Source organism: Rhamphochromis longiceps, linkage group LG9 (assembly GCF_057381845.1).
Source record: "Rhamphochromis longiceps isolate RC_006_pf linkage group LG9, R_longiceps_female_GT1.1, whole genome shotgun sequence".
Classification (NCBI taxonomy): domain Eukaryota; kingdom Metazoa; phylum Chordata; class Actinopteri; order Cichliformes; family Cichlidae; genus Rhamphochromis; species Rhamphochromis longiceps.
The window spans coordinates 29,758,132-29,777,285 of NC_140565.1; the positions used below are offsets into that span (position 1 = coordinate 29,758,132).

A 19,154-nucleotide genomic window follows, 5' to 3' on the forward strand; every position below is an offset into this window, starting at 1 on the left:
TTTAAGAATGTAGGGGTGAAGTACGACCACTACGACCATAAATAAAATCAAATTCTTAGGGAAACTTCCAAGTCTCTCAAGAATATCCAGCATCCCTGTCTTTGAAACTTGTAAAATGGCTTTTAAAGAGTTCACACAGCATAATAACATTAATGTTGCCACATTAGTCTAGAAGATCATACTATAGGATACTATATTAAAACTAACCCTAACCCTAATCTTAAACCTATACATTAGAAACGTAGATGTTTCTCTGCATTTTAATTCTTTTTCACCAAATTCCTACCATTCACTATCACTGTGATAATCTGGTATGTTGATCTGAGAAACAGCATCAAAATGAACAGATGTCACCCAGCAAAGATCTGTGCACAGCTGTGATTGATTGTTTCATAGAGCCGCGCTGTGCCGAGCATCAGGAAATCAAACTGAAAAGCAAATGTAAGAAGTTGATAATAAAAAAAATTTAAAAACTTTGTTCTTGTTTGTGTTATAAGGCAGGCTGTAATCAGATTTCCAGTCTTAAAACATGAATCCTGTCATTAGCCAGACCGTGTTGTTGTCATGTTTGTTTTCCACTGAAATGCCACATCAGTCATATTATGCAGCAGCGCTTAGGCAGACGTCCACGAGAGCACGGCTGTGATGTGTGCAGCAGCCCGTGTTTGTCCATCAACAATCTTGTTAGTGTCCTTGAATGTGACACTAAGACCCTTTACATGCCCTCATTAGATACTCTGGAAAAGCTGTTTTTTATTCATTAAGCTGGCAGTCGCACCTAAAATAAAATGTGACAAATTACAGGACCTGTTCATGCACACAAATGTAAAGCAAATATTAGCACTTTAAGCTGTAATTAGTGGAATTGGTGCTTCTTCTTCTTCTTCTTCTTCATGCCTCTTCTGTCTCTGTTTTGCAGCCTTTGGACTATGAAAGGAAGCGGCAGTACAGTCTGCGTGTCCAGGTGGAAAACGTCCACATCAACCCCCGCTTCTACTCGAAGGGCCCCTTTAGGGACGAGGCCACCATCAAGATCATCGTTGAGGACGTGGATGAGCCGCCCGTGTTTGAGCGCGCCAGCTACGTAGTGGAGGTGAAAGAAGACGCGCCCAAGAACACCGCCATCGGCTCCGTCAGCGCGTCTGATCCGGATGACAAAAACAGCCTCGTCAGGTAAATGAACCAAGCTGCATCTCTTCTTTTTATTTCACAGCTTAGCTCTTTTTCAAAATTTGCTGCTGTGTGATCTTTCCGAACGCACTTCAAGGCAGCTATTGATTTCTATTCAAAAGCCAATGAAAAGGCTGAGCATGATAGCTCATTCAAGCACCACTTAATTGCTTTTGCTGGAGGTTTCAGTAACATCTGAGCAAGTTGAGGACCACTCATCAGTCTTAGTTAACAGCACAACTACTGGGAGTTGGAGAACTGACAAAATTAGCTTTTAAGATTCGGTTTGGGGATTGTGTTGGCTTTACAAGTCATTTAGATGATTTAATTACAGATTGTAAAGGCAAAACATACTTTAAAATATACAACTAAACAAAAGGTACAATAACTAACCCATCTAAATAATTTAATTAATAAACAAGAAGAACATTAAGGAAAAGTTAAAAACAATTTTTGGATAACCAGCAAGCCACCCAGCTCTCCCTAGCTCTCGATCGAGCAGATGTCATATCCAAATGTGTGTAAACATTATGTGTTTCTAATATTTTATATGGGTTTGTATGTCATTTTAGGAGATGTGATCAAAGTCTTTTATTTTAGCAATGCTAAATGATTGAAAATGTGTCAAAAAGCTTTTCCTGAGCCAAGTTTCTTCCTGTTACAAGGGAGTTTTTCCTCCCCACTTTAACTGATTCTTGGGGTTTTTGCCTGAATACTGTAGAGTCTTTACCTTACAGTGTGAAGCACCTTGAGGAGAACTATTGTGATTTGGTGTTGTATAAATAAACCTGAAGTGAAATTAATAAGTTAATAAATGAAGTGCATAAAATTTAATTTCTGTGTGTGCAAACATGAATCAAAGTTAATGCATCCAAAAGACTGAAACTACAGCATGCGTGGGCTCTAAATGAGCATAACTGCTGCTGAAAGAAGTAAAAATTTGGATTCTGTTTTATCTCATATACAATGACTAAATGTTAGCAAAACAAGAAAAAAGAAGTCTTATGCCCTTAGATTGGATTTTCAGGTCCCAATTATCTTTAAGACTGTTTGAAAAATCAATAAACACAACTCATTTGACAAAGTTGTATACCCCAATGGTTAGATCACAGCTTCAGTTTGTGGTTTGAATAAACATACATTTACTGTGATATTGACCTGTTCTCGCCCACTTACATTATAAACCATCAGTCACTGTCAACATCCAGTGTAAAATCCACTATAAAAATCTGACTACAGAGGCTCACATGCTTTGATAGCATAGTCTAAACTCAAGGCTGAGCTTTTCGCTCTTTAAGCAGCTTCACACAATAAGAAAACAAGACAAAACTCAAGTAAAAACCACCGTGTGCACCTTGAGTTAAGCATATAATATCTCACTAACCGATTTCTATACAGAGTCAATATTTGGAGCTCCCATTAAGTGAATTATTCATCTTTAATGCGAGATGTTGTTTAATGTTCTGAAGGTTGTAAATGGATCTTTGTGCTCTTGTTTTCTTCACCATTAACATAAACAGCGCTAAAATAATGAGGCCTGCGCAGGGAGACACTTTGTTCTGCTACACATACAAAATGCAGCGAAATAATGAAAAGTGCCAAAAGTTCGCTTACACAACTTAGCTCATGGAGATACAAAATTATGCGAGCGTTGTATTAAATGGGAATAATGGCAGTGGGGTGTGAGGCTGCGCCTCGACTCCGCTTCAGACTTTTTCATTTTTATGATGTACTAAGGGAGTTGGCTCTCAAGGTTGAAGTTCCACCACTTTATTGCAGGTGTCAAATATGATATCATTCTCTTTTATCGCCCATCATCAAGGAGGTAGCTACCCTGTGGCATTTAAAGCCGTGCAGAGGGGGAGGAGGGGGAGGGAGGAGGGTTGGGAAGCCCGGGGGCTGCCTGGCATGAGGAAGTCACTGAGACGGTTATCTTTATTAGCTCGCTGCGACTTGCGGACACGTGCACGTGTGTGGCAGGGATGCATACGCAAGTCCTTAAGTAAGCCATAAGTGCAGTATATAGACTCATGCAGACACATGCATGTTTCATCCTACATTTTTCCTTCTGAATGAAGATTTCAGGTCAGCTCTTTACATGAGATTTGATTTACTGCAGTCTGCAGCTTACATGCTTTTAAACGGAATACTTTGGCCTGAACAAATACAAATAAGATGTGATGAACATGTCATGCATTTCCCTCACTGAATGCCTCTTTGGCAAGCGTGTCACTGGCTCTGTGAATGTGGAGAGGTATCGTGTTTTCAGTGCTGTACTGTCCGTGTTAAGAGCTTTTATTAAAAACCAGATTCTCTACAGAAGGAGAGTTGCTTGGATGCTGACATTTCTGGAGCAGTGTACTTACATATACACTCATCAGCCATTTTTGGGGGGTATACTTGACTACTCATCTGGCAGAAACTCATTTAGGCATATAGACATGGTCAAGATGACCTGCTGAAGTTAAAGCTGAGCACCAGAATGGAGAAGAAAGTGACTTTGAATGTGGCATGGTTGTTGGTGCCAGACAGGCTGGTCTGAATGTGTCAGAAAATGCTGATCTGCTGAGATTTTCCTACTTGAGCATCTCTAGGGTTTAGAGAATGGTCCAAAAAAGAGAATATATCCAGTGAGCAGCAGTCCACTGGGAGAAAATGGATTGTTGATACCAGAAGTCAGAGGATCAGGTCAAACTGCTTTGAGTTTATAGGAAAGTGAAAATAATCACCATTATAACCAAAGATAGCAAAACATTTCTGAATGCAAAACACATTGAACCTGGTAGCAGGTGTGCTGCAGCAGCAGAAGACAACACTGCTAAGAACAGGAAACTGAGGCTACAGTTTGCAGGGGCTCACTAAAATTGGGCCATAGGAAATTTTAATATTGATTTCTTGAGTCTTGATTTCTACTGCAACATTTCTATAGGGTCAGAATTTAGCGTAAACAACATGATTGTGTGGATCCATGCTTGTGGGAGATATTTTCTTGCACCTCTTAGAACCAGCTGAGCATTGTTTAAACAGTGCAGCCTACCTGAGTATTGTTGAGTTCACTGTACTCAAGTGGGCTCAACAGTCACCAAAGCTCAACAAGCCAGTCCAATAGAGCATCTTTGGGATCTAATGGAACGGATGGAAAACATGGATGTCCAGCCGAGAAATCTGCAGCATGATATGAGGCTGTCATGTCAATATGACCAAAATTCCTAAGGAATATTTTCAGAATTAAGGCAGCTCTGAAGGCAAAAGGCAATCCAACTTAGTACTAACAAGGTGTATAATAGTAAAATGGCCAGTGAGTGTATGTTAAGATAGATGACGTGCAATAAAGATAATAGAGATGGGCTCATGAAAATGTTTATTTCACTCCTCTGAAGCCAGCGTGTTTAATCTGATGTGGGTGTTTATATGGAGCATTTCTAATCTGCTTTATTATTGAAGAACTGCTGTAGAGCCAGTATGTATGTAGCTGGTGGCTGTCCATCCCACTGTGATGGGATCTCTTTAGTGATGTTCAGACCTTTAAAGCACGAACAATATTCAAGGTTATTAGAGAACATTTCATTTAACCGGGGTTCAGATTTGCCATAGTGGAGCTTTCGAACACTTTTTTATTAGCCGTCTATATTGGCCAGCTTGGATGAGAAGCCCTCAAAGACCATCGAGTGCTGTGAAAAGTGGCTATTTGAACATCTAAATGTGAATGTGAACCCTGATGTTCATCTGGGCTAAATATGGTTAAAGAGTGAGTCATTTTTTTAGTCTTTTAGGTGCCATATAACAGCATTTCAGTTACCATTTTTCATAGTGTCGTTAGCACTGCTTTGCATGGACATGTAGCCGAGCTGGTGCTCGATACTAAGGATAGCTAACCTCTCCAAAATATAACAACTGAAATGATTTCGAAACAAAGATCATTTTGATACAGATTTTTTGACCTCGTGTTGAAGAAAACATTCTCAAAATACTGTGTCAAGTCGGTTGGTCTCTTCAGAAGGGAGGAAAGAAGCAATAATGTAGGTCCCAACCCCCTGATCACTAACATTTCTGTAACCCTCCTCGTCCTTCTGCCTGGCCTTCCAACCAGCCAGCTGTGTGCCTGCTGAGAGCAGCACTTTGGTTGTCCGGTCAGGACGAGGAGCGCCGTTATCTCTGCGCCATTAATCAAGGGAAGGGTTAGACCCAGGCAGCTGAATTATTGGGAATATTAGAAAAGCAATTAGTAAAGCCCACGGCTGACGCACATGTAACAAGGTTAGAGTTACTGTCGGGCCTGCGAGGTGGTAGAAAAATAGGTGGGAGTGTTTAGATAAAGACACCAAAATGTTTGTGCGGAGGAAGCAGCAGCAGCAGCAGCAGCAGCAGGGAGGGGCTGAGGAGGTAGGGGTGACACCCATGGGGAGGGGGAAGATCGGTGGAGGGAGGAGAGGGATGCGGCGATGCATTGAAAGCCGCGGTTCATAGTCTCCCCTCGGGGGTCTCCTTCCTCTTACGCCGGCCCTCCTGATGCCTGCTACTCCATTAATCACACTGATGCATCACAGAGTAGTCTGGGAGGCAGAGAAAAACAACACAACTGGATAACCTGTTGGCTCTAATGTGTGTATCAACACAGGGCAGACTATTCAAGACTGCTAGTGCCAGACAAGACAGTTTATTATTATATGTCACAGGTTCAGTTCCCCCCAAATAACCCAAAATAGATCATTTTATTAAACTCCTGCTGGATGTATCTGGTCCAGCAGATGGGTTTACTTTTACAGTATGTGCTCAGGTTTTTCTCAGGCTCCACGTCTCCCACTGATTTCTCTGTGAATACAGCTCAATTACAACCGCTGCTTGCTCCTCTGTGGTGTTTTAGTTGCAGCAGATGTTTCAAGGTGTAGTCAGACAGCTCTAGGCCTAATAACAATAAAAACATACCCGATGTAAACGTGGGCCACCTTGCCTTCAAGTTTCCTTTTTGTGCACGTCTGGGCTGCTCCTAGTGCGACTACCATTTGTAGGTCACTCCCTTTGTGACTTCTTGCACGTGCATGTTTGTGATACCAGAGTCAGCAAACGTGTGCCAAACTGATCCAACAAAGATGGTTCATCTCACCAGGAGAATGAGTCTTTTTGGATGGCTGCTTGCTACTCCTTTACTTTACTGGCCCCATTACCTGATAGTTGCCCACTACCATTTTCTGCAGGAAGTAGCTTATTTTACATTGGTGCTGTCAGCGTTAATCTCGGTAAAATGATGTCAACTCCATAACCGCATTAACGCTGCAAATCTCTGTTAGCGAGTTAGCGTGGGTCGCCCCTTGCGTGGGGCTGCATGGCGTCCACGCGTTAGCGCGATTAGCTAGCGCCGTGCAGCCCCACGCACGGGGTGATCCACGCTAACAGAGATTTGCCGTCTACACAGCATCCCCCCTCCCCTTAAAAAAGTAAAAAAAATAAAAATACACTCTAAAAATTTCATGGACCGCCTTTAGCTTTGATGATGGCACCGTTCACCGTGGCATTGGCAAGCTTATCCAATGTCACAACATTTATTTCCAGTCAGATTTCTAATAATTTTTGGCCAAGATCTCCCCGCGTACTGTGGCACATTCCAAAGATTGTGCTGGAAATGACTGCACTGCTCTTTCACAGTTTGAACCCAGTGATTCCTGACATTGTCATCTCGGAATGTCCCGGTGCCACCGGGAAAGAAATAAAACATCTGATAGCATTCAGTACATTCAGCTGACTTCAATGGAAAGCTATTACTTACACCGTGACCAACTGGTGAATCTTTTTTAGCCGGGCGGTGTATATTTTATGGCAAAAACAGACATGCTGTATTTTTTCTTTTTAATGACTTAAGTGCTATTAAAATATTCAAGAGTCATGACCGTCCCTCGTTTTTATGCCACGGATTTGTTCTCCAGGGTCAGACTAACTATGCTACTCTGGCCCCGGTGTGTCTGTAGAAGAAGAATCTAAATGTAGCTTATGCTGTGCTACTGTGTGCGCCCATTTTCTTTGGCCTCACCAACACAGTCTTTACTTGGCATTTCCCAGATTTGGATCACTACAACTTTATCCTCTTCCACAAAAAGAAAATTAAAGTAAAAGACTCACTGTCCTGATACAGTGGAGGACATTTAGCCTAATTTGCAGATGGTGAAGTCTTTCAGGAAGTGATTTTAAAAGTAGATGCAGTCCTGGAAGTGATCCAGAGAGCAGCCAAAATTAAATCAGTACGAGTCTTGCTTTTTGATGCTTTTTTCAGATACCATACAAATGAATAGAGAAAAGCTTTGTAAATTCAAATTAACTCATATTTTTCTTATTTGTGCATATAAAATATATATATATATATATATATATATATATATATATATATAAAGATAATTGTGTTCCTTTCAGCAAAGTAGACTTTTCTTCTTCACTGTGTCCACCACACAGAATGTCAATTCGACCAAGACACACCTGAGACGCTCTGTCAATGTGACTGTACCCTGTGTCTGTCGCCCTGGGAAAACAACACATTTCCACTCAGCATGAGTGCACAAGTTTACACGCCAATCGTTGTCTGTTTTGTGCAGGTACACTATTGATCGGCGCACAGACATGGACAGAGTGTTCAACATCCATGCAGGCAACGGGTCAGTGTTCATCCTCAGGGAGCTGGACAGAGAGGAAAACGCTTGGCACAACATCACCATCATCGCCACCGAGTTCAGTAAGTGCAGCAGCCGGACCAGAAAGAGACATTTCGGTTCACGTACTTCCTCCAATTCTGTCAGCCAAATTGGATTTTTGGGACCCAAGTATTGGCTGGTAGCTGCTGTTTGTTTCCCCAGCCCATAGTTTACATTCTCTAAAAATAGCATGGGTGCCCATTTATCTGTTTTCCCACTAATTTAAAATCTAAAAATCAGCAAGCGTCTTTGTTTTCTAATCTGCTGCTGTTAATTCAATGCTGCCGCAAACTGCTATTTCCCTTCATCTTTGCCAGTTGTCTTAAAAAAAAAAAGATCCTAATAATTTCCACATCCAAAGACCTTATTTTACCTATTATTACTTTATTTTGTCAGTGAAAACTAGAACTTTGTGCAGAGTCTGCGCATAAATATAACTGTGGAAACAAAGAAATCAGCAAAACTTGGAGCATCTGATTTATGTTTTTAACCAGCTATTATTTATTTATATGCACAATACTGTAATGAGTTTGCTTGGAAACTAAAGCAGAGCTGCTGTTAATGAAATTTAATAATTACTCATGTAAATTCACTGTGTCCACCTTTGTGTTTCCCAGCCAACCCGCGACAGATCAGCCGGGTACCTGTATACGTCAGAGTCCTGGACGTCAACGACAACGCTCCAACATTCGCCACCAATTATGAGACGTTTGTGTGTGAGAACGCTAAGGCTAATCAGGTTGGTTATTACCCAACATAAAGCCGTAGTCATGGTTTCATCTCGACTTCCCAGTTTAGGATTATGCACCCGCTCCCAGCACAGCATGTAATTAGCGGGCCTCAGAGAGAATTTATAAATCTGTCACGTGTGTTTTAAGCTACTAGATAGTGGGACCGCTTCTGGGGACCAGACTTTCACATCTCAGGTTGATAAAGAGAAGTTTTCTTCCTCAAAATAGATTAAAGAAGTCGAGAACAGATCCACAGTGAAAAGAGATGTCTAGAGGTTCTGAAAAGACAGAGCTGCATTGTAGACCTTTTAATGTAAGACTCCCACAGCTGGGTTCGGATTTGCAGCTCTTCTTGGGTTGAAAAACCCAAGTCTGTGATACCTCAGAGATAAATGTGGATAGTGAGTCTTCAGTTTTAGGATCACTAGTAAAGTCCGAATAACGCCGTTTTACTAACAAAATGTGGTCCAGGCTGCAGTTTGCAAGACTTCTTTGTAGTCTTTACAGATAAAAAGTCTATTCACAGCGTTAGCCTGTGATAATGTAGATGTTTTTCCTCTGGCCCTGGAGTATTGTGCGATTTGTCCTTCTACATCAGGGCTCCTCAATGTCAAATTAGAGCCAGCATATGAAAAAAACAACTGATTTTGTAATGTGTGTAATCAGAGGATGTCAGTTTTGGGGTTTTTTGTGTGCTTCATAGTTTCTTTTAAGCACGAGTGATGTGGCTGTTACATTTCTTGTCGCAGCACGTCTCCTAGTGCCAGTCCTAAACCCAGATAAACGGCGAGGGTTGCATCAGGAGGAGAATCTGGTGTAAAATCTTTGCCAAATCAAATGTGGATCATCAATAAGATTTTCACATGATTGGCCGACACCTGGCTTAACGACGACTGCCACCGGTGCTGTTGACCAGCAGGGTGCCCGGGGAAACTGTGCTGCTGTCTATGCTAAGGACAGAGTGAGATGGAGGTAGATGAGTCGCCTTGACAACCCCTAAAGGGAGCAGCCGAAAGAATATGAAGAAGCCTAGAAGCTTCTGTCTGGCTACAGCTGACTGTGTTGAGACACCTGCCAATCAAAGGAGCCGTCACCCCCCCGTACAGTTGTTATGGGGTTTGCAGGTGTTCATTTATGCACAACTCTCCAAAGGTCTGGCCACAGCATTGCAATCAGGGTTTTGGGTCATTGCAGCAACTTGATTCTTGTTTTTACTTTGCTTTGTTTTTTCCATCAGTTCTGTTGTGGATTTCCTGTGATCATGGTCCTGTTAATCAGCACTTGGCTGCTGCTTGCCCCCTTAGTTCTCTGTACTTAGCTTATCTTAAGAAAAATATATATCTTCATGAGTGTAGAGCCACTCTTCCTTGTGCATAGTAATTATATTTTCAGGTGTCGTTCACTAGAAAGAACCCAGTTATTACTTAGGATAGGACAAGGCAGGGATCCTCACAATTCATCTCTCCAAAACTGAGCAATTTACAGTAAAATGATCTACTTGAATACAAGCCACTCTAAGCCAGAGGATAAACACCTATTTTTGAATTTGAGGTGAACTGTGCCATTAAGTAAATACAGCATCACTATATTAAACTCATACTGTGTTTCAAGGTGAACAAAATGATCCTTTATGCAGAATCAGCCTGGTGCCTTCATGTTGCATCAGATACAGATGAGGCCGCTTTAAACTACTTTGTATCCTGCTAGGTAGCTTAATTCAATGTGACACTTTGCTGATGATATCCTTGCACACGTTTACCATCTGAAAACCTCTTGAGGTTTATTCCTTGTTTGCGCGCCCTTAACTATTTGTCTTTACGAATTCCCAGGAGAACAAACCATCCCTTTAATCTTAATAAACAGCTCAGTTATTCATCACAGCAGCCGATGTTAACATGCAACTACCAGATGCTAACGAGCATGAAGTGGAGTTATCTTTAATTAGACGCATTACAGCTAGAGAGACAGCATCACAAAAGCATGTATGAATTAGATTTGTTGGTTGTTTTATTCTTTGTTTGAAATTTAACAGCTGTGTTCTTGCTCAGCTTCCACTTCCTCTTCATAGCTCTGCTAACCCATTAGCTAGCTAAAACACTAGCACCCGCACAAACAGCAGTTTAGCTGTGGTTAAATGTTCACGGCTGGGGTTGGGTTGCCCTGTCACTCACCTGTGTGCTTCTCACTTCAGGTGATACAAACCGTGGGCGCCACAGATCCTGATGCCCCGCTCGGAGGACACCGGTTCTTCTTCAATCTTGCTCAGGAAGCTGCTGGAAAGGCAAACTTCTCTGTCCATGACAACAAAAGTAAGACACTGCGTGTGCCCTACATTCATTACCTGTTGTTAATGTGCTGTATGTGTCATTGATTGGTTGACGTTTTACAGTAAATAACCAGATTTTCCCTCATCAGACAACACAGCGTCAATCCTCACAAGGAGAAACAGCTACAGCACCCTGCAAAAGAGCGTCCACCATGTGCCGGTGGTCATTTCTGATGGAGAGTTCCCAATGCAAAGCAGCACCAACACGCTGACCATCAGAGTCTGCACCTGCGACCGCAAGGGCAACATGAAGGCGTGCAACGCAGAGGCGCTCACAGCGAGGGCGGGGCTCAGCACCGGCGCCCTGGTGGCCATTTTGCTTTGTGTCATCATCCTGCTCAGTGAGTACAGCCTTACGTTCTTTCTTGCATAAATCTTTTTGGGGCTTTTCACTACAGAGCTTCTCCAGCAAAGCAATCCATAGGAGGTGTTAAACAGTCGGTTTCGTATTTCACTGCTTAATTTGATTCATCACTTCCTGTGGGCGGATAATTCTGCCAGTGACCGCAGCTGTCACCTTAATTTGATTTTAACCGCGAAGCAGCGAAGATCTACAGCATCTCGACTGACTTGAACAGGATGCTTTTCTTCATTGCATTAGGATGGTGAGATAGGAGCGTTTTTATTTAAAACTACAGCCTGGTGAAGGTTTCAAAAGCCAAGTAATTATTGCTGCCATACCTTGAAGCACCTTTACTTCTCAGTCTTAACTCAATCTTAACTCAGTAAGTATAAAAACCTCAGCTATAGTATTAATGCCTCTCATACAATATCGCGGGTTTACTGGAAATTCATTTTTTACTGGGCATTAATATTGAGTTTCATAAAATAATATGACTTAAAGTAAAAAAAGAAAAACTTGGATCCTTTCTTAGGGGTTTCGGCGTGCTTTGAAAAACATACATTTAAGAAAAAATACATTTCAGTTTTCACAGTGAACAGCGTTAGTATTAACATCTGAGTCAGGACACGTCAGCATAAAAAGTGTGTGGATGCTGTCATTAGATTTGTACAGATAATACAATGTAGCTGTTCATGCACGACTACCAAACTGTCCACCCTCAAGGGCCTGTTGTCTGAGAAAGAGCTGATGATGTAGGAGCAGCAGACCTTGGGGCCATAGTGTTTCAGACAACAGGATATTTGTACTTACCCCATAGCCCAAACAAGTCATGGTACAACAGATGGCTGTGGCCTCTGAGAGCTTGGTTCTACAACCTGGTCACTTCCTGTTGAAGGGAGTTCATCCTCCCCACCTTTGCCAAAATCTTTTCATTGTCCGACTCTTGGGGTTTTCTTTTTAATATTGTAATGTTTACCTTGAGGCTATTTTTGTGAATTGGAACCTGGAGTATCTTTCATCTTGCAACATCTAGCAGATCGCCTCTGTCTTTATTTGCGAAGGCAAAGAATTCCTGTTAATTTTAATCCAAAGAATTGAAGTTCCAACACATAAAGGACAGTTTTATGACCAAGATGTTTCGACCTGTTTGTAACTTTCTGGATGACCCGGATGAAAGCCTGCAGATAGTGAAAGCAAGAATAAAAAGACAGGATATATTGAAGGTCTTGCTGTTCTTGGCTGCATTGCTTTGCTGTTTTTGTGCACAGCTAGAACTTTATTGTAGTCTGATATAGTCATACACAGTATAAAAGATGGATGTAGCTTCCAGGTCCAAAAAGCAAAGCCATCATGCTTTAAACATGCATTCTTTTTAAATGGCCACCAACGAGTTTTACCTGTGGTTGCAAAAAAAAAAAAAAACCTTTCCAGTCCTAGAGAAGTCTATTACAATTGTCCCACTGCCTCAAACTCCGTGAACACGTCACTGATGAGTTTATGAGCTAGTCACTCATTTCAGGTTGCACGAATACAACATTGACTAAATTTTTTAAACTTTGGTCATTCCATGTTTCAAAAAGGAGGATTTTACAGGGTATGGGCTTGTCTGTCACAAGTTGTTAGCCAATAAGGGTGCAGCTTCACAGTCTGATCCTTGCTCATGATATCCAATTTTAAAACAACAAGAAAGCAATAGTGAAAACGCTCATTTGCAGTTTCAAAAGAAGATCGTCACAAAAATATAGGGGTTGTCACAGTAGCTATCTTTTATAAGACCTTATGGTTAGAGCGTATGTCACCAGGAACGTAAGACAAATCCAAGGAAAACATAAAAGATATAAAAATATCATAATTAATGATAAAAAATGACAAGGAGACTGTCTCAACTTGCTGAAATTTGAACTTCTTTCAAAAATAACGCTTAAACAACCCTGAGTTGTTTAACACCAATTGAATACTTAAAGAATAAAAGTAACCCTCACACCATCCCTTGAATGTCATAATGTTTCTTAATGGTACAGAGGTTGCATTTTTAGCGCGTAATGTATTCTGCTATGTTCTTAAAGGGGGTTCCTTTATGTTCTTAAGCAGCAGCGGCCCTGAGGAGCGAGAGATGCATAATGCATCCTTGTGGTAGCAGTGCCTGCTTTACAAAGTCAGACAAAGTCCCTGAACATCAGTGCACACTCACACAACATCAACAATTCCCCCAGGACAGTCACTGGCCTTCAGAACAAGGAGAGAGAGCACAGAAACAACAGCAAAAGTCACCAAACTCTCCTATTTGTTCTCTTTGTTTTTGTTCTCCACACAGTGATCGTGGTGCTGTTTGCTGCCCTGAGGAGGCAGAGGAAGAAGGAGCCTCTGATCATCTCCAAAGAGGATGTCAGGGACAACGTCGTCAGCTACAATGACGAAGGGGGCGGAGAGGAGGACACCCAGGCCTTTGATATCGGCACACTGCGCAACCCGGAGGCCATCGAGGAGAGCAAACAGAGGAGAGACATCGTCCCCGAGGCCTTCTACCCTCCGATCCGACGGCCTGTGCTGCCCCCAACTCGGGACAATAACGGGGACGTGAGAGACTTCATCAACCAGAGGCTCCAGGACAACGACAGCGACCCGACGGCGCCGCCTTACGATTCCCTGGCCACCTACGCCTACGAGGGGAACGGCTCTGTAGCGGAGTCCCTCAGCTCGCTCGAGTCAGTGACCACTGAGAGTGACCAGGACTACAACTACCTGAGCGAGTGGGGACCCCGGTTTAAGAAACTAGCGGACCTGTACGGGGGCGACGACAGCGACAGGGATTCCTAACGAGAACCTGGCACACAGACAAGGAGAAAAAACAAAAATCCCAAACACATGTTGAAAACATCCGGAGGGTTCTGGTGCACGTGTGGCGAGTGAAATGTCGAAAGGACGGAGAAACGAGCGCCGTCTGTCCGAGTGCTCTTTCACCGCCTTCGATCACCGTTCAGTTGTCCCCTCCGGTGACCAGACGTAGGCTTTGTGTGTCCAGTCAGTGTTAGTTGCGTTTTTGCGAGGGCAGTTAAAACAGACTTTGTGTCAAGACTTTTTGGTTTTTGTGTGTGTATATGGGGTGTACATGAGGCCCAAATATATCTATACCGATATTTTTTTGTTTCTTTTTTCTCCAAAGCTGCCTGTGACGGACACTTCAACAAGCAGTTTTGTAAACCAACAGATATGCCTATGTATTTTTCAGTGTTTCTGGGACAAAAACATGCTGCATATTGTGAGTTCTATCTTAGCTTGTGTATGTACGGTAATATGATACAATACGCTGTACAGTTGTTTTGTTTTTCTAGGGATTTCTATCTTCCAAACAATCCCCTCTTTCAGCAATGGCTGCCTCACTATAAACACTTAGCCACAGTTTGAGTTTGAGCCACAAGAAAATGAAAAATATGGTTCCACACAAGGTGGGGGAGATATACAACATCAAATTTTGAGTTAGTTGTGGCAGGTGTTGAAAAGTGGTGGTTGTTCTTTAATGGTTATATAAAGCGGTGGTAAAGGACTGCTACTACAAACACCTGCAAACACACTGGTTTATCATTTTTACAGTATTTGATTTTCATCACCACACGGCTTAAAGCATTTGCTGTGAGGTGGGCTGAAATACCAAATATTTCCTTATTGAGCTGAATGTTGTCAGCAGTCTTTTTTTTCTCTGTGCAGGGTGAAATATGAAGTGCACAGAATAGTGTTATTTTCTATGCTGCAATGAAAACCCACAAGTCTAACATGTATCGGGCTCAGTTAGGGGGAAAATACTGGTCTTGTTGGACCTTTTTGCTCACTTCACTTCAGAAACACAGAGTTGGAAGATGCTGAGAGGATGCCACCGAGCCTGAAATTACAGCATTAAATTAGATTAGGTTAAACATCTTGTGGACAGTTACCATTAAAATTCATTATGCAATTTTATTTTCTTCCCTTAAATGGCTCATTTTATCTGTTCAAGAGAGAGTGAAAGGAAAGGTAGCACTTGAATCAATGTAAGCAGCAAAAACAATAGGGACATATTGACTGGAGCCTAAAGAAATAAGTCTGCATTAATGTGAAGCTTTACATCTTCATGCAAAGCGTCATAGCTCATGAAACGAATCAAGAAAGTTGCCTTAAATTTAAAGAAAAAGAGCAAAAAAAAAAAACCCCGCAAAATAAACACAGACACACAAAAAGAAAACAGCAAAATGCTTCCACAGACTTCATTCTCTTCTCACTAAGGAAAAATAAAAGGCTAAATCAGTGGTTTTCATCCTTTTTCATTTGACATATCCCCAGTCTTCTTTTTGCTAACTGTTGTTAGCTAATAATTTAACTGTTAACTGTACTTAAGCGAAAAATGCATTATATTAATACCTAATGTCAGCCAACTATCCTTTAAGCTAACAACTTTCTTTGTACCGTTAGCTAACACTTGATGGTTTTCCAGTCTTTCACCTTGCTACTATGTTAATTCATAGTGCTAGCTGACAACATGGCTACTAACTACACTTCAACCAAAAAAAGCCCACTGTGCTTTGTCCATAGTTTCAACTAGCTACTGTTTTCTGTATTGCTATTATGTTGTGCTATCAGTTGTTTTGTACTGTTAACAGACCAAACAAAAAAAATTCAGCACTGCTGTATTTATAATTTTAGCTAGCTGTTCATCCATTCTGTTTAGCTAATAGCATTTTTTGCTCTATTAACAAACAGTTGCTAGCTCTACTCTTTACTGAGACTTTTAGTAACTATTTAAATGTCACTTTTGATTTTAGCCAGACAATAACTTTTTTCCCGTTAAGTGTTGCTAACAATTGTAAAGAGGTGATGGCAGTCAGGATAAAACACTTTATCGATAAGTAGGCTTTACTTTACTACACACACAAAACACAAGCAACCAATATATTCAAAAATGTTATTATACAACACTGTATTAACAAAAACAATTAAATTTGATAATTTTTGTAGTGATCTTTCCCCCTATTTTTATTTATTATAATTCTTTTTTTCTCCAAATCAAATGTTTTTATGTTCATGGTACACTTTACTGGCTGACTGGCTAGGTTCAAGGCTTAAAACTTTTTATCGTGTATTAATTTTATGAAAGATCATTGAAGAAGATGAATGGGAAATATACGTCCAGAGCCCTTAAAAAAATAGGGCGGTCACTCTTTTGCAAAAGAGTGATAAATGTGTCACACTACCTACCTTAAACACTATTTAGCTAAGATTTTGTGTCCTGAGAAGGGCTCTGTCCTGCACTGTAGAATGTATAATAATGTAACATAGCAGTACAGTAATAGAAATGTGCCAAAAAGCAAAGAACACCAGTATTTTCCTTTAAAAAAACCCTTCCATTATTTTAGTCTCTTCCTTTGCCCTTCACTACGTGTACTGTATGTAGTGCTGAACATGAAGCTGGTTCAAATGTTCAGGCTTTACCCAACTGATTTCCTGTGGGACTAACAGCCCTTTCCATAAACATGCTTATCAAGGGGCACCTGACCTTTGAGTGGTGTGGAATTAGGTTCTTAAGCCCAGAGGTGTGTCCTCGGCTCAGAGAGAAGGTCAAAACATTATCCTGCAGCAAGATCACAAAGGTTTAATTTTTCAAAAGTAGGAGGAAACTTGTGAAAATGATCTCTACCACAGCAAAATTGGGAAATTACTTTAAGAGCTGCCTAACTACAAACACACAGCTGTGAAACAGAGAAAAATGTCTAAACCAGGAGGGCACAATGATATCAAAAGAAAAAAAAAAAAAAAAGGCCAGCTAAAACAAGCTCTGCCCTCACTTTAGCAAAAGGCCAACCAGTGAAGAGGCTGACATTTATCAGACATTTGAAACAGTAATAACAAAACACAATGGCATAATTGCCATAGTGCTACTTTTTCCCCCTCTATCACGAGCCAGCTGATTGCACAGTGGTTGGAAAATTCTTTATATCATATACACGAGTTCTCTTTTCTATTTCTTGGCTGCCTTGTTTTGTTTATTAGCTTGTTGCTGGAGCTCCTGTTGTGTAAGTGGCCATTTCAGACTGTGGTAATGTTGCTATGATAAGCATTTAATGGGTTTAAAGACCCTTCACTATAAGAAAACTGCTTTTCCACCTCAAGGTGCAATGCGAGGTCTCAAATGAAAGTCAACATGACAGCAGCACTCACCAAAACCATTTTTTCCCCTTCAGTCGTCACAGTTTTCTGTCTTCATACAGGATGTCAGCATATCGCCATCACGAAGCCGTACTTGTGTTTTCCTACGGCGAGTGTAATTGTCTACAAGCGTTGGCTCCGGGCTCAGTTAAAGTCGTCGAAAACATTACACGTCCAAACAAACCATGCTGCCACATCATTTTTTTTTCCCCTTAAAGCTGAGGCAACTAGATGGTGACACTGATGTCCTCTTTCTCCAGATAAAATAGATCTGTGGTTGTTGATGTGTAGACATGGTCGCTCTCGGGGCTCAACTCTACTACGCTATATTATGTTGGTGACAATGTGATTGAGCAGTTCTGTCAATGTAGAAACAATTTGAGAGGTCGTGGTACTTGTAAGGGGCCCTGCATCATTGGCCATCCATCAATCTGCTTTGTAAACCGTGATATTTTGTACTGAATATTTATATGACACAATTAAATATCTTTAAAATCAACCACTCGTTTCTCTTTATGAGGTTTTCTTCCAGAATATTTCACAGATTTGTGTGTCTCAAGGTGCAACGTGAGGCATTTTTTTAACCCGAGGCAGCTACTGTAGATGGTGATGCTGATGTCCTCTTTCTCCCGATAGCGAAGGCAGGAACAACTGTAATACACTCAAGTAAGAAAAAAGCTAGAGCGATTACACTAATGCTACAGATACACGCGATCTTGTTGCCTTTAACAAGGTCACTTCACTTGTCAGTAAGCTGTTCTCCTCAAAGCAACTTTGGTGTATGGGGAAATCGATAAAACACCAATGAGACGAAAGTCAGTCTGCTATCAGTTTGCGATTAAATGGGTTCAAGTCATTAATTACATGCAATCTGCTTGTGACAATACAGAGATTAACTCAGACAAATCAGTGAAAATCACAAATCTTTTCCTATTTGTTGCAAATCTGTTGTTGTCTACATACAAACTGACATTAATTGCTTTCAGAGTCTAACCAGACGACTCATGAGTCTGAACAAGAAACTCCTCCACAAATAGTGCTGAAGTTACTACAGGATGGTGATTTAACTGCAAAATGAGAGAGACTTGGGAAACTTCTGAAAACTTGCCCTCTTGTGAGATTTGAAGATTCACCTATGGTACCGATTTTAAATCGTGCAATCGTCTTCATAATGTTGGGGGTCAACGCTGACTGCCCGGCGGGGTGAATACAATATCCCATCAGCCTTTTACCATTGAGGTGTAAAAAATTAACATTCACTTTAATGTGGCTGTAGGCAGCAGAGTGATGTATAATATGTACTGTGCAATCATCATCAACACCGAAGACACCTGACATCTAAACACATTTTAAAGTATACACGATAAACATTTTTTAAATTACGTTACTCGACGCTATTACAGTAATTTGATTTCTGTCATTTAAAACTTATTTGCCTTGTGTCTTAGATACAGCAGACGTTATTAATCCCACACTGGGGAAATTCACCTGTTACAGCAGAACAAGGGTCAGAAAGAAAAAGCGTATTGGAGAGTTTTAATAAACAATAAAAATATCATTTGTATTATTTGCACCTATTTGTTCCTTTTATCAATAAAACCTCAGTTGCCTTTGAGTTGTGAAGTACGGTGCTCCCGGTCTGACTTAAAATAGATTTGTAGTTGTTGGTCGTTAATGTGTAGCCATGACAACCGGCCTCATTCACAAATTGTGCATATGAACAAATTCAGAAC

The 19,154-nt window shown here is 41.1% G+C and overlaps 1 protein-coding gene across 6 annotated transcripts in view; it reads left to right on the forward strand.

Annotated features, from left to right (window-relative positions):
* The window catches only part of LOC146662510 (cadherin-10-like), a 78,977-nt gene extending 61,057 nt beyond the window's left edge, over positions 1 to 17,920 (forward strand). For all 6 annotated transcript variants that reach the window (XM_085419183.1, XM_085419181.1, XM_085419182.1 and 3 more), the window contains 6 exons: positions 920 to 1,173; positions 7,752 to 7,888; positions 8,465 to 8,586; positions 10,770 to 10,887; positions 10,994 to 11,245; positions 13,562 to 17,920. In XM_085419183.1, coding sequence (XP_085275309.1) covers positions 920 to 1,173; positions 7,752 to 7,888; positions 8,465 to 8,586; positions 10,770 to 10,887; positions 10,994 to 11,245; positions 13,562 to 14,064 — 1,386 coding nt within the window. In that variant the 3' untranslated portion in view covers positions 14,065 to 17,920. The remainder of the gene's footprint in view (positions 1 to 919; positions 1,174 to 7,751; positions 7,889 to 8,464; positions 8,587 to 10,769; positions 10,888 to 10,993; positions 11,246 to 13,561) is intronic.
* Positions 17,921 to 19,154: the final 1,234 nt, after the last annotated feature.